Raw genomic sequence first — 14,284 nt, forward strand, 5'->3', positions numbered from 1 at the left:
CTCCTTACACAACACCAAATGCAACATTGCAATGATCCAACCGGGGTTGTTAAGCATCGCTTAAGTAAGGTAAGCAAGTTTTGTGAAAACCCCGCGCATGTAGTTCTGTGCTCGGTGGCTGTTTAATAGTATTCTTCTTCTTCTTCTTGGCGTAACGACCTCTTGGTCATGCCTGCCCGTTAAGGGCTTACGAGACTTGTTTCCCTGTTGTACGTGGATAGTCAGTCCTCTCGTACAGGGGAGGGTCCGGTCTCGGTTGGGATTCGAACCCACGCCGTCGAGGTGGTGAGCCCCGGCGCTCATGGGCCGATTTTCTAACCGGCGCTACCGCTCGGCTGTCGCGGACCCCTTAATAGTATTATATTACATTATATCTAAAAATCTAAACAATGGGAAAAAATAAATAGGATAAAAGGATGTTGTGTTCTTTTTGAAAAGACGGTCACGGAGCGTGATAAATAGCTTGGTAATCCGTGGTACTTACAAATTCGTTGTTAGAAATGTAGTCAACGGAAAGCTTCATATTAAAATCCCATTTTTTAAACTACATCATATATTGTTCAGTAGATACATAAACCCATGTGATATCTTGTTAGAATAATGAAAGGAAATAACAAGATCTTCTCTTCGTTTCCCACCATCACCAATGTATATTTTCCATCGCCAAAACGTATGATACACGTCTTCAGTACACATTACGTTTGTCATTGGAACTTTTGATGATACTTTTTCCTGCGGGAAGCTTTTTTCTCACTTCACTTATCGTCAGCTGTTTTCACCACTGTAGTCTTTACACCGTTAGCTTGTCGCTGATTTTCTCTCTCACAATATTAAGCTGATCACGATGCTGTTTTACTCAAACATAAACTCATAGTACGTACTATCAAACACTTGCACACGCACGAAACCGTCCTCACCACCCGTAGCGAAACTCTTACCATCCGGATGGAATGCCATGCTGTTGATCGGACCAAAGTGTCCCTTGACGCGCGCAAACTCCTCTTCGTACACAAGATGGAAGAATCGCGAATCGAATTTTCCTGCCTGCGTGGACGTTGTGGTGACCTCCATCGCGTCCTGACCTCCACCGAGCGCCACATGCTCGTAAAGTGGGCTGATGCAGGCAGAGTTGACCGGTCGTTCGGTTTTGTATGTTTTCAAGTTCATCAGCGACTCGGAATCGAACAGTTTGGCCGAGGAGTCTTTAGACGACGAGACGAACATGGTTGCATCGTTGGACATCTGCATATCGGTGATGCTTGCCGTATGATCGTTGACCGAGTTCAGCTCTTTGACCGCGCGCAAGTCCCAAATGCGCAGGGAACCATTTTCGTGCCCGGTGATCACTGTTTCGTCCAGCGCTCCCCAGAGCATCGAAGTGATCTTGCTCTGCTGTTCGCTCATCGTCAGCTTCAATACTGGGTCGGCGGTGCTGATGCTCGAGTCGATGTTCCGCACGTCAATAATGAACAGCTCGCACGGATGGCTCATAGCCCTATCGGTTGAGTAAGAGGCTTGGTTGCCAGAGTAGCTGAAGTTGCAAGTACGCACCGATGAGTTGCATGGAATCTTTCCTAGGGACGTTCCGGTTTCCACATCCCACAAGCTAAAAACAAACAATAGGTGTTAAATTATTGTCAAAATATTCTTTCTAACACACCAGAATGCTTACAATGTGTTCATATCTCCAGCGCCAGTGATCAACCTGGTTGATGTCCAATCCACGTCAACACACCAGACAGCACCGATGTGCCCATTGAACGTACCGAGACGTTCGCCGTTCAACGAGTACCAAACGCTCGGCTTACTGTCCTTAGCGGACGAGAAAATCAAATCTCCTTCGCGGTTGTACTTTATTTGCGTAATGGAACGCTGGTGTCCCTGCAGCACCAACGGTTTCTGCAATGACAAACATGATATTGGAACATTATTACCAATCTTCGATACTTTCCATTCACCGTCTCATCGGCACCACTGCAATTTGTTAGGTTAGGTTTGTCTTGTTGTGGTAAAAAGTTTTAGCACTGATTCACTGTTATTTATACTGCATGAAAAGGTGTAGCACATCGGCAAAGACTGAAATTACCCACCATTTTGCTGCTTTGCGTCCTTTATTCGTGGTAAAAGTGAATAACTTTAGGACGGCGAGGCGTACAATCCACTACAGATCTGCAAAAGGAATTTTGGCAAAACCATTTGACATATGTCAAAGACTTCAAACTTACAGCACTTTAATCCCATGAAGCAAAAAACTGCCAGCTTAGAGGTTTGAAACAGCTGTGACATTTTTCTCAATAAACAAGAGGCGATGGTAAAATTTTACCTTCGACAAAGTTGCGCTTCTTGGAAAGATCAATCATTTGAGAGATGATTTGTACAAATCAGTTGAGGATCTTAAAAGTTACGCGAGAATGGACTGTTTCAAGCAGTGCCACAAGTGGAAACATTTTGTTGCATGAACCTTGGTCATTGTTGGAAATGAAATGTTTTGTCTCACTGATTGTCAGTCTGAAACTACCTCCGCGTATTCTTCATACACATCCCGTGGGGAAAGCTGTCAAATATATCAAGAAAACAGAGTTAAACTCGCTAACAAAAAGCAACAATTTCCCCCAGTCTACCGATAAAATATCGTCCTTGAAGAAAAGTGGCTATTAAAAATACCAATTTAGAGTGGTGATCGTTTTGCGTACATTCCTTGTCGCACAATATGTAGGATTTGCTTCGATTGGACATTACGTCCCGATAGTATCGGTGCCAACAATGTGTTGCGTGAAAAACGTAGAGCCAGCTGGCAGATTGTATCGATTTTCAACCAAACAAAAATGGTGACAGATTCGTTGTTAAATAAAAACGACTGTGGAAAGTGTACAAGACATTGTTGGCGTTGTTGAGGCATGATGTGAGCTTGCAATACCACTGAGCTTTTTTCCGCTTTGCCGTAGTAAGCCTCACTAATCGTCGAAAGTGTTACATTTGGCAACTGTCTGGAAGGCCCCCAAGTGCACTGCTGTGGGTGCATCACCTTGAGGCAAGGAAGGCTTCAACTTATTGCATGTTTTGGATGCAAGCCACAACAAATTGCATAATGCGCGTACCGTAATAGGCTGCAAGTGTCCGCACAAAACAAACTATCACTCTCCAGCGAACTGAATGTCGCGTGCAGGAGGGAAAGCCTACAAAAACAAAACACTGCCGGAGGTTGACAAAGGTCGGATCGGGAGCGATCTTCCGCAGTCGTCTCGCCGTCATAGCGGTAATAGTATTAACAGTGACGCGGTGGTTGTGGAAGAAGGCAATCGGTGGAAACAGTCGGATGCGTTGCCGCTTCGACGTCAAAGCCCCGCAATCGAATTAAGCCAGCTGAGTGGAATGTTTTGCATCTACTCGGCAGTAGCAACCAGTCGGAAGAGCAGCGGACGACTGACCGTAGTAGTTTAAATGTTCGCGTCGTGGTCGACAGTGGCTTGCTAGTGGCTCAACATCGCACTGCTGTATGCTGCGTTCAGTTTCCTTTCTTGTGTTCTTTCAAGCAAAGACAGCATCCGACGGTCTCTGTAATGCAGTATGATACCGATCGTTGCAAATTGATGATACTGCAGAGCCCTCGACTAAGATTTGCATTTCCATACGGTGCATCGAAAGCTAGAGTAAACTCATCCGAAAAGGCTTTAGTCCAGCGTTGCTGCCCACCCGTAATCCCGGACAACGTACTGTTCTGGTGACTGTTCAGGGTCTAGTTTGCTGCCCGTCATTTGCACCATCGACTGCCGCTGACATGGGTGGTTCGGTCAGCCAGGTGTTCCGTTCCGGAAGTGCATTGCTCTCCAACCGGGACGGCCACAAAGTATCGGAAACGACAGTGGAGAAGGTGAACACCATCTTCGACGCACTCAGGGCTAATCCAAAGATATCGATTCATCGGTTAGAACCTCTGCTATTGCAAATTCCAAAGGTACGTATTTGCACTTCTTCTTTTCAATGTTTATTGTTTAGTGATGAATAGAAATAGCCCTCAAAAACATGATTGGAAGATTGTAATATGCTCGAAAACACCAGCATGTTGCTCTATCATTAACATCTTAGCACACCGTTCGCAAAGCTGTGAAGACAATGTGCGTCAATCTTGAAATCGGAACGATCAACTTCCCTCCATACTCTCATGTAGCCCCTTCAGTGACCCCGTGGGGTTTGCTCGTGGCAGCACACATAGCGCCGACGATGGTCGTATGACGCACGCATTCATAACTAATTCCCATGCATGCATTATCATCCGTCAATAAGATTCGCTCCCGCTGGTCCACGGTGCATTCAATTTGTCTCGTTATGTGTTTGATTTTGTTTAGACTAAACAGAAAGGCGGGAAATATTGTGATTTTCGTTCATGTCACAGTGTACATTGCGATTAAACAATATTGTTTACAAACTGCAATCATATTTATTGAACACCTTGCCTGCTTAGATACATTTGATTCAAAGTTTAAAATACACCATTTCCAATGCTTTTTTTGTTATTCCAGTATGAAAACATTCTAGCGATACATGACGAGACGGGTTACAATTTGCTGCAAAAGAGCGTAGGATTAAATCATGTTGAACTAGCTAGGTGGTTACTACAAAGACATCGTCCGGATGTGAATCGGAGTTCCTGTTCTCTACCGCTACACATAGCCTGCCTGAAAGGGTAAGTTAAACCCTCCAGCAATACGATAACCAACTTATAAAACTCATATTTTTTTCCTAAATAGGTACGAAGAATGTGTAGAACTACTTCTAAAACATGGTGCTAGAATCGATACCGAGGCGAGGATGTGTTTTCCCGGTGCACACTCGCACAACTGCGAGGAAAGTGGAAAATACAAAAGTATGTATAACATATCACCGGACAGAAACGTTTGCTTCCACCGAAAGATTAAACTCCTAATACCCTAACTCACTTCTCATTTTCAGACCAAGGCGATGATGTTGTTTGCGAACGGCCAAATACGAAGCTGCAGAATGCGGTATGCTACGCAATCGACGGTGACCAGATCAATGTGCTGAACATATTGGCCCAGAAGATGGAGGAACCGTGGATGCCGTTCCGGGTGCGCAAACCGTTGCTGCACATCGCCTGCGAACGGGGAGCTTGGAAGTGCGTACAGCATCTCGTTCAGACGCGCTCGGACGAGATCAACCTGATCAAGGACGAGTACTACCCAATCCACCAGGCGGTGCTTCACGACGGACGCTTTCTGGAGCTGCTGATACAGCACGGTGCAATCACAACGGTGCGGACCTGCACGCAGCAAATGACGCTCCTTCATGTTGGTAAGGCGAATCAATAAACATTAAAAGATGATTTCAAACGATGGCGAAAAAAAGAAAACATTGGCATGAAATATCTTTCCAACAATTGTAGTGATACTGGCCGCGAGGAAATCGGCTGAAGATACCCTCACCACGATCCGCATACTGCTCGAGCGCGGCTGCAAGGAACTTATCAATAGTCCAGATTCTTTAGGCAACACGCCACTTCACGCGATCATCGTGCGATACGCCCTAGAAGAGGCTAGGTAAAAACATAGTTCAATTACCGGTTCAATCGCAATTTGCCCCCTTTAACACATTTTTTTTCTACTTCATTTAGGTACGGTTACGATAAATGGAACAAATGGGATGTGCTCCATCTGGTACGCTTTCTGTTGCAAAACGGTGCCAAAAGCTCAATCAATCAGGCCGGCAACAGCGCGCTCGCATGCGTCTTTCGGCACATACGCGACTGGGAGGTTTGCTACGAGTTGCTGAATATGCTCATCAAGGAAGGGGGTACGTTTGGTCGATGCAGTAGTATACTGGACAGTTGATTTAATTGATTATATTCACATATCACCCTACAGGAGATCCCAACATTGTTGGGAGAGACGGATCGGTTCCTATAATGGTTTGTTTAGTGCCGCTCATCAACAAAGATCCACTGCATCATTTCACTCATTCGATGAAGGTAAGCATAGGTTATTTTACAAATTGATAACCAAATCTGGCAATGGCACTTTTTTGCATCAGGAACAATAATCGATTCATGAAAAATGTTCACCAGTGCTACGTTAGCCAGTGATACGTTATCTGTTCCAATTACTAGCTTATTTATGTTTTGCGTGTGTTTCATACTATTTGTATCTCGGTATTCGAGAAGCCGATTTTAATCATCTTTTGCTGTAACATGCCAATGCAAGACGATAAATATGGAATTAAATGAACATAAATGCAACTAAGAAATCCAAATGGCTACATATAGGTCCGTATGCTTTAAGCCTGCTTATAACTTTTGTTCCTTTCGTCTTCTCATCTCTGCTTAGGTCTGCTACCTAAACTGCATTCGGATACTGCTGCAGAACGGAGCCAATCCGAACTGCTCCTACCGATCCAACCTAACGCCACTGCACGTGCTGATCTTCACCGTGTCGGAGAACTTCACGCTCAACTGTGATATCCAGAAGCGCACCAATTTCGATTTCATCAAAAACATCCTGCTATTGCTACTGCAGTACGGACTCGACTGCAACATAACGACGCAGCACATTCTGCAGTCGGTGATCGATATGATCGTTAATGTGCGCACCTGTCCGGACATTCTGTGCGTGTACGAGCTACTGCTCCTGCTGATCCAGTACGGCACGGATCCGAACATTTCGCTCAGCAACAAGCTGATGGCAAACGGGGCAAGCAGTGCCAGCTCGTCCATTATATTCGTGAATGATTTCATCAACTTTGGGGGCGGCATTCGCGGTGCACCTGGTGGTGGCGGTGGTGATGCTGCCCCAGCCGGTGGTGCAGTAGTGGTGGGTGGAAACGGAGGTGCCGGTGCAGTCGGTGGTGGGGGTGTCGGTGGAAATGGGGGTGGAGCTGAAATCGCATCTGGGAGTGGCGGTGGCGGTGGACCCGGTGGAGGGCCAGCTAGTGCTAGTGGGAGCGAAAACCTTCGTAGTTCGTTCCGAAACAACGCCCGCAGCTATTTGCTGTTTTACTACATCATGCTGATCACGCGTAAGGAATTTATCCTACTCGACCGCGAACAGACGTACCAGCGCATCATCTACTTGTTCTACTATTCGATGAAGCACGAACCGCTGTTCAACTGCCTGAAGACACTGCACAACCTGTTAATCGCGCAGGTCCCGCATCGCTCGATCGACAATCTACGCCATCTGATCATTACGCTTTACAAAAAGCCACGCAGCCTCAAGCAGCTCTGCCGGGTGTGCATCTACAATAGCCTGGGTAAGAAGCTAGCACCCAACATCAACCGGTTGAGTTTGCCCGGGCCGCTCAAGGAGTACGTCATGAACTTCGACACGTAGGTAGAATATCATTACGAAAAAGGTAATCAGTAAGCGTCAGGAGGAAGAAAAGAAAAAAATGAAACGATAAAAAAGGGAGTCCGTTTTTACTCCCGAGATCTCTTCAGCAGGTGCGATAGTTGTTTGTTATTTGCTATAGTTAAGAGCTCGAAATAAGACACATTGTGCATCCCCAGATGAGTACGGAGGTTAGGAGGTTCTCGACGTTTTAGATTGTTTTCACTCGATTTCCACACTTTTTCCAACTTGCACCTGCACCATTCCTTCCCGATTCGATATTGACACCCTGAGATTTATTTCGGAAATTGCATATCCAATTTCTCTTCTTTTTGCATTCAGTGATATGGTAGATTGCGTTTAATTAAAATATTCGATCTCGTTTATCTCTCTAATATTAACCTAATCTATTTGAAGCATTTTTTATTTCTCCCCGACACTCGACGTGGATTGTGAATGCTTGATTTTGGTTATTTCCTTCAGCCCAGCAAAGAAACGGCCCGGAAGTTATTCATGTCGCTAGGTGATACATAATCGTAGCGGAAGGCTAGAAAAATATTAACTATGCATGTGTGTAGGTGTGCGCGTGTGTGCGTGTTTGTGTATAATGTACATATATGTAGTGCTAGTAAAGATATATTTTTTGATGGAAAGTTCATAGATAAAGAGATACAAAGATTGCACATTAAGACAGCCGGCCGGAATGCAGTTTACGTTCAATAAAACATTAGATATGGAATACGAAATAACGATCTTGCACCATGCACCCGAGCTGCAGGGGACACCGGAAGCCGGATGTCACGAACAAATGTCCTACGCCGGCGCAGGTATAAAATACGAATCCCAGCGGCTGGGCAATGACTGCTGATCGACTTTGCCATAACAAAACCGAATTTCACTGTCAGATGCATCTGAACAAAACTACACTACAAGAAATGTACGAATCTGTTGGCGTGAGAACTATGCGTATTTGCAGGGTGAGGTAGAAACGGAAAGAAGATGACATTGTAGCAACGTGCGAATATGTAAGAATAATAAAAGTATAGAAAACACCTAATAGCAGACGCTGTCTTGTTTTTCTTGGAATTTGACGCTTACCTACGGCTAGAACGGCGCCTAGACGTTGGAGAATAAAATGTGGTATAGACGTGATGTTGATTTATGGTTTATTTTGTCTACAGGTATTATTACTATCATGTCATATTAGCAGTTAAAGGGAAAACACTTTCGGTGTGGCGCCAGCTCATTCAAGCGTTTGGGCATTAGGCGTCGCCCACCGATTCTGTGGTGGTGATAGTTTTCAATGTTGTCTACCTCGATCTCATATACCAGATATGGAATCGAGTACAAAAGAGATTATTCTGGTATGAACAATATTTCTCAGTTATTTTTCTCATTATCACGCATCATTTTGATTTGTAAAATGTAATGTTTCATGGGGTGAAAACTACCTTAAGATGGACGTTTGTGTCGTTATGCCGAACATCATAGAGATGTATGGAAACGATACGAATAAGCTAGACATGTTAATGCTCTTCGCTGAAAATTGCATTAACGCCAGCTCATTGGCACCTAATAAAGGTTTTCGCACATTGCGCCCATTATGAAATGTTGGGTCATGTTTCCTGTAATTCACAAAAGGGTCACATTCCTCAAAATGTCTATCTATCTGTCTACTAGCCACCAATTGCATTCTTAGCTGTACCTTCAAGGAGACAGATTTTTTTGAGAGATTTCTTTAAGTCAATATTATATGATCACTGCAAGAAAAAAGTTCTTAATTTTTAAAAACATTTTTTGATAATTTCAATACTATTGGTACTTAACGACTGCAACAATGCGCTGCACTGGATGCACGAAAATTCAGATAAACATAACTTCCTGGTCGATTTAGTTTATTCGACACAAAGATTTCGATCTCAGTCAGCCGTTCGACGCGAAGCCAAACGATAACTGTAAATTTCCAAACAATATTGATCCACATAACGTGCCGTTTCGTACATTCATAATGAGACGATCAATGGCAAAGCCTGCTCTGATCGTGATTCGCCATCTTGGCGGCTGTCCTTGACGAAATTTCCTGTTCATTTGAAAGGGAAGAACGCAGGAAAGAGGATTAGAAAAGGAAGTGGAAAAAACCCAGACCCCCACACAGGTTGGCAAAAATTTTGCAAAGTGCTCGAGATCATCAAACGTGAACCGATAGCTGGGGGACAGTAGTGGTGATGGTGCTGTTGCAGGGTAAGGGGTATTCCGATCCCTGCTACCCCCTGCCAAGATAGGTCGGACCCGGATGTCGATACGTCCCAGTGTGGCAGGGTATGGTTCGCCAGGCCGCCAGGCACGTTTCGCCAAAAGCAGGAAATGCGTGCGGCTTAGTATCTGGTTCATATGTTTCCGAAATTTATTCCGACAGTTGGTAATCGCCTTTTGAAATCTGTCAAGTACTCAACGTGCGATCATTTTTTTCAAAGTCTTTCCCACCGGTGCAAGAAGGTCATCAGTCTCAGGAACGCCAGTTGAAATGAAGAAAATGATAGGACTCATTCGGGCACGCCACACACACCGCGGTTGCCGCAGCATCTCAAGCTCTACCGCTCCAGAGCTTTTTAAACCGCGTCAAGTATTCAACCCAGAAATGGTGGGTTTTTCGTTTTGTATGGGAATGACAACGCAGCGCGTTGTCAAAAAATTTGGATCGAGCACTTTTTTGAACGCCAGAAATGCCTTCAATTTCAAAAAAAGGGACGTTACAATTTTTGATACGAAGTTAATTTTTCAATAAACGATACCATGTTATTATTTATTGTTCGTGTTAAGATGGTATTCGTTATTCGCGATATTTTTAGTAGTTTATTATTCCAACACTTCATGTGAATAATAAATGTTTCTTATTTTGATTTTACTTTCCCGTGTTGACAATGGTGAAAAGGATGGAAGGAATACTTCTAGAACAATTTAACTCTCTCGATGTGTTTTCTGGTTTGGTGGTACTTTAACATCCGGCATCCGGCGCGGTTCCTCCCGCATTTCCCATTCCATGTCTCTCACCGCAGAGACCGCTTTCTCTCCTCAAGGCTTCTGTAAACTTTTCGCCACGCACTTTCCAAGCGTTTTCGTTGGCCAGGCTCAGTCGGCGGCCCCTGGCTCTACGGGCCTTGTTCATACCCCCCGTGACATCCTCACTTGCAACCTGCTGGAGATCAGCGAGGGTGTTTGGTGTGGTGCCTAATAACGGGCACTTGCTGTATGCTTACCATGTAAAATTATTCCTTCCCGTATCCTCTCCTTCCATCTTCTTACTCCTTCAAGAATCCCTCAATCGCTTTGCACATTCAATTGTTCTGTTATATCCTTCAGACGATCCGCTGGGGTGACCCACCACGACTACTGTATTGGTAGCGGAGCTTTGTCGCGGGTATCGGCTATCAAGGACCTTGGGGTGTGGCTGGACATCACCTTGTCCTTCTGCGTGCAGATTGATGATGTGGTATTCAAGGCCAACCGTACTCTGCGGCTTATTTATCCCCTAGCGTCGGAGGTACGGGACCCACGCTGCTTGCTGGCGCTTTACTGTTGCTGTTGTTGCGTATGCTTCCGTGGTATGGACCCCAACTGGTGTCATTGCCTTGGGACGGTTAGAGGGGGTGCAAAGACGCTTCACGCGTCTGGCCGTAAGGTGTCTTCTCGGCTACAATGCCTGCTCCCTTCTGGCTCACGAGTCACGATGTCTATTGTTGGGGCTATCCACGAGTCAGACTCGCCACCGGTACACTCAAGCTACTTTCATCGCCCAACTTCTCCTGCACTCCACTGACGCTCCGGAACTCCTGTCCCATATTCCTCTCTATGTCCCTTCCTATATCCTTCAGGAAAGGTCATCTCTCTGTATTCCCACAATCCGTACACATTTCTCCCAGAATGATCCATTTTGTCTGCGCCATGTCTTCCTTGAATAGCTCTAGCTACCTGTTTGACTACAACGTCTCCATCCCTTCCTTTCGCTAACGTCTTACCAATATAATATATTCCATAATCAGAAAACGTTATAGAATGTCTTCATAGAATGGAAAATATAGCGTCGCATACATAAGTGTAAATTTATAACGACCTAATACAGTTTCCCTATCATTGAAACGAGAGTATTAGAACACTCGTTTAGTTGTCCGTTATAGATAACGTTGATTATTTGAATTGTTTTGAAAAGACAAATCAGAGCTTTCGGTAGAACGGGACATCTTTGGGAAAGAGCGAGAGGTTTCGCGGCTACGCAAAACGCGCTAGGATCAAGCAAATCGAGTAGTTTTTGCGTTGTCAAATTTGACAACGCGCTGCGGAACGCGGTCTGTGTGGCAGCGGCGATTCAAAAAATATGCCCAAAGAGAAGAATCAAGCACATCAATTAGTTTAATGTAAGTCGTGTACTTTATGTTAAAATGTATGTAAGTTACATATTTGAAGGTAAGATTTTATTTATTAAAATTATAAAATATACTGAAAATTATTAAACATATGATTAACAAGTTTGACACAAAATAAAACCTTACTTGAACCGACAAAAGAATCATTTTGATCGGCTTTCCAACTCTTTTTAAACCATGCTAGTAAAAATACTTGAGCAAGAATGCATAAGTTGTAATTCTTTTACGAATAGGTCATGATTTCCTAACCCTAAATTCAATTACCACTTTGTTTTCGAGTTTGATATTCGATAGTTTGATAACCGCTACTACAGTGATATTATATGTTCTGAAAGAATTAAACCGGCTTTGATTCTTGTGCTTGCAATTAACTCTTCCTTGGTTTCTAATGCATTGCATTAGAAAAAATTGTCGATCATTCCGGTTCACAGTCACATTTCCAGAACCGGCTGACGAACAACGCGCGATCGACACAACAGCTCGGTTGAAACAGGTGTCGCCAGACGCGCTACAGCATGGGCAATTAGTCGGAGTGAATTCGCGAGAAGGAAAGAGAATGAATAAAAAAAACCAAGATCGTAATGTCAGGACCGTGTCCTCCCACATGGTCACAGTGTGGAGCAGGGTGGTCGCGGGGGTGCCACCTCCGGGAGGCCACGGAAGCCGGGAACGGAAGCGTTACGACGAGGCGCACGCGGCGAGACGCATACCGGAAGGAGAAGGAGTGAAAAACGCGACGCGCGAATGACGAACGGTGACGGCTATTTCGTTCTGTCCTCGAATCAGATCACCAGCAGTTCCAGCACCAGCAGCAGCCTACGGCATGACCGGCTTGATTTTCCCTTCGACTTTTGCTTCTGGTGTCGTTAATGAGACATTGCTGCTCGGTGGATGCTTTGGGGCAATTGGCAATGTGGGGATAGCTGGTTTGATCAGCTGGGGGTTATAGTTCTTTTTTGTTCGCTCGTGTGTTTTACCGTCCTTTTATGTTAAAGCCGCATTATGTCGTGAGAAAGCAGTTTTCAACTGACCAACAGCCGTTGAAGGGTGTGCATGGTCTCCGGGGTTTGCAATTGCTTCTGGCGCGGGAGATCATCAAGCACGGCACGCATTTACTTCATACATGCAAATTTCCTCCGCCTTATAGAGATTGAGCTACCTTCGCGAGCAGTCTTGGAGGTTTTGGGAACGCACGTTTTTAGCCAATTTAAGGACACTCGCAATAACCGTCCATTCTCTGGAGGTCAGGACGCGAGTAAACGCTTCCCATTGCCGGTCGGTAATGATCCCACGGCGAAGCAGGCATTGGAATTGATGGTGCACCCATAATCGATCAATTTTAAGATCCTGTTCGAAAATAGACGATCTTAAAAAAAATAGAGTGCTTTAAGGTGCCTCTTATAATGTTTTGCATGTTTGGCACGCGCCGAAATACTGGACCTGTTGCTAAAAACACACACACATACACGTTCCGGCGGAATAAATTAGATGAACATCCAAAATTGCGATCTACAGGGGTAGCATGAAATTGGTACGGAAAATCAACCCATGCCAAAATATGCCCGGTGCCAATTCGGCACAATTGGGAGAGAAGAACGTACGAAAAACAAATCATGCTCACCGCAATCCGCGATGGCAACGAAACAAGGAAACCAAAGGTGATCCGCGACGATCGGTCGTGTTTAACGTGCGTGAAGTTCTTTGTTCAATTAACGCGATCGCCAAGAAAACGCTACCCGAAGAATGTTAGCTTTGGAGAATGCATCACCGACTTTTTTTGCGAGCCCGGTTTGCTTTTTTTGTTATCTTTTGGGGGTTTACCAGCTTTGTGTTCGACGTGCTAATCGAAACGAAACATGGGTAATCAATATTTTAAAATGTTCATTTATTCGATTTCGATTTCAGGCACGGAAAAATGGATTGTTTGATTGGGAATTACGAAATGTGCGTCTTTCATAACGAGTGTGTTTGTGTTGTTTAGTTCAAATAAAATCGTACCATTTAATTGCAAGTTTTGTACGGAATCAAGATAACGGTTCCATCAAAATAAGATTGCTTAATCATTCCAACGCTATACAGAAACCCTTTTTATGCGCACTCCAGGCAACATATCATTTCAATAAACAAAGCGGATACCTGGATCCGATTGATCCTCATCCATGATCGTCATATGATGGATTAACTTTTTTGTGTTAAGCCGGAAATACAAAATAGTACAAAGTTCAGATTGAATGGCACATTGTTTGCAATCGAAAGTAGAATCATTATGGTAAAAATAAACCGCTTATGCCACATTAACGCGCTTGAAAATTAAAGTACATATGTAGGTAGACAAATTTTCATAAACTGCTTAAGATTTGGGTTGCCTCGAAGAGCACTTCGAAAAGGATACAGTTCCTTCATAAGGCGATAATGTGATCAGATTAAACGGATTTTTCAACTGCAAGATAATCCTTTTGGCGATTTTAAATCTTTTTCTCGGCGAGGGTGTTAAGGTCAGTAAAAATTTTGAACCATGTTTCATAA

At 44.3% G+C, this 14,284-nt stretch overlaps 2 protein-coding genes across 4 annotated transcripts; one reads left to right on the forward strand and one right to left on the reverse strand.

The window, feature by feature from the left end:
• Positions 1-627: 627 nt before the first annotated feature.
• LOC131262028 (eukaryotic translation initiation factor 3 subunit I) lies at positions 628-2,219 on the reverse strand. Its single transcript, XM_058263929.1, has 3 exons — positions 2,091-2,219; positions 1,673-1,899; positions 628-1,606 (listed from the first exon to the last, which is right to left on the reverse strand). Exons 1-3 carry the CDS (start codon positions 2,091-2,093, stop codon positions 853-855), a joined length of 984 nt encoding a protein of 327 aa, XP_058119912.1. The 5' UTR covers positions 2,094-2,219; the 3' UTR covers positions 628-852.
• A 393-nt stretch (positions 2,220-2,612) lies between these two features.
• Positions 2,613-8,387, forward strand: LOC131267287 (ankyrin-3). 3 transcript variants are annotated; one of them, XM_058270129.1, is made up of 9 exons: positions 2,613-3,955; positions 4,521-4,684; positions 4,749-4,864; positions 4,951-5,310; positions 5,402-5,555; positions 5,630-5,808; positions 5,880-5,983; positions 6,339-6,718; positions 6,947-8,387. In XM_058270129.1, exons 1-9 carry the CDS (start codon positions 3,779-3,781, stop codon positions 7,338-7,340), a joined length of 2,028 nt encoding a protein of 675 aa, XP_058126112.1. In that variant the 5' UTR covers positions 2,613-3,778; the 3' UTR covers positions 7,341-8,387. The 3 variants fall into 3 exon arrangements, with proteins under 3 accessions (XP_058126112.1, XP_058126113.1, XP_058126111.1); XM_058270130.1 differs by having other exon boundaries at positions 5,883-5,983; XM_058270128.1 differs by having other exon boundaries at positions 6,339-8,387.
• Positions 8,388-14,284: the final 5,897 nt, after the last annotated feature.

Source organism: Anopheles coustani, chromosome 2 (assembly GCF_943734705.1).
Source record: "Anopheles coustani chromosome 2, idAnoCousDA_361_x.2, whole genome shotgun sequence".
Lineage (NCBI taxonomy): Eukaryota > Metazoa > Arthropoda > Insecta > Diptera > Culicidae > Anopheles > Anopheles coustani.

Coding starts and splice junctions, on each gene's coding strand:
- LOC131262028 (XM_058263929.1), bottom strand. Junction 1,607..1,672: donor GCTGGAGATATGAACACATT/GTAAGCATTCTG, acceptor GTTTGTTTTTAG/CTTGTGGGATGTGGAAACCG.
- LOC131267287 (XM_058270128.1), top strand. CDS start 3,779: ATGGGTGGTTCGGTCAGCCAGGTGTTCCGTTCCGGAAGTGCATTGCTC. Junction 5,556..5,629: donor TACGCCCTAGAAGAGGCTAG/GTAAAAACATAG, acceptor TACTTCATTTAG/GTACGGTTACGATAAATGGA. Junction 5,984..6,338: donor ATTTCACTCATTCGATGAAG/GTAAGCATAGGT, acceptor ATCTCTGCTTAG/GTCTGCTACCTAAACTGCAT.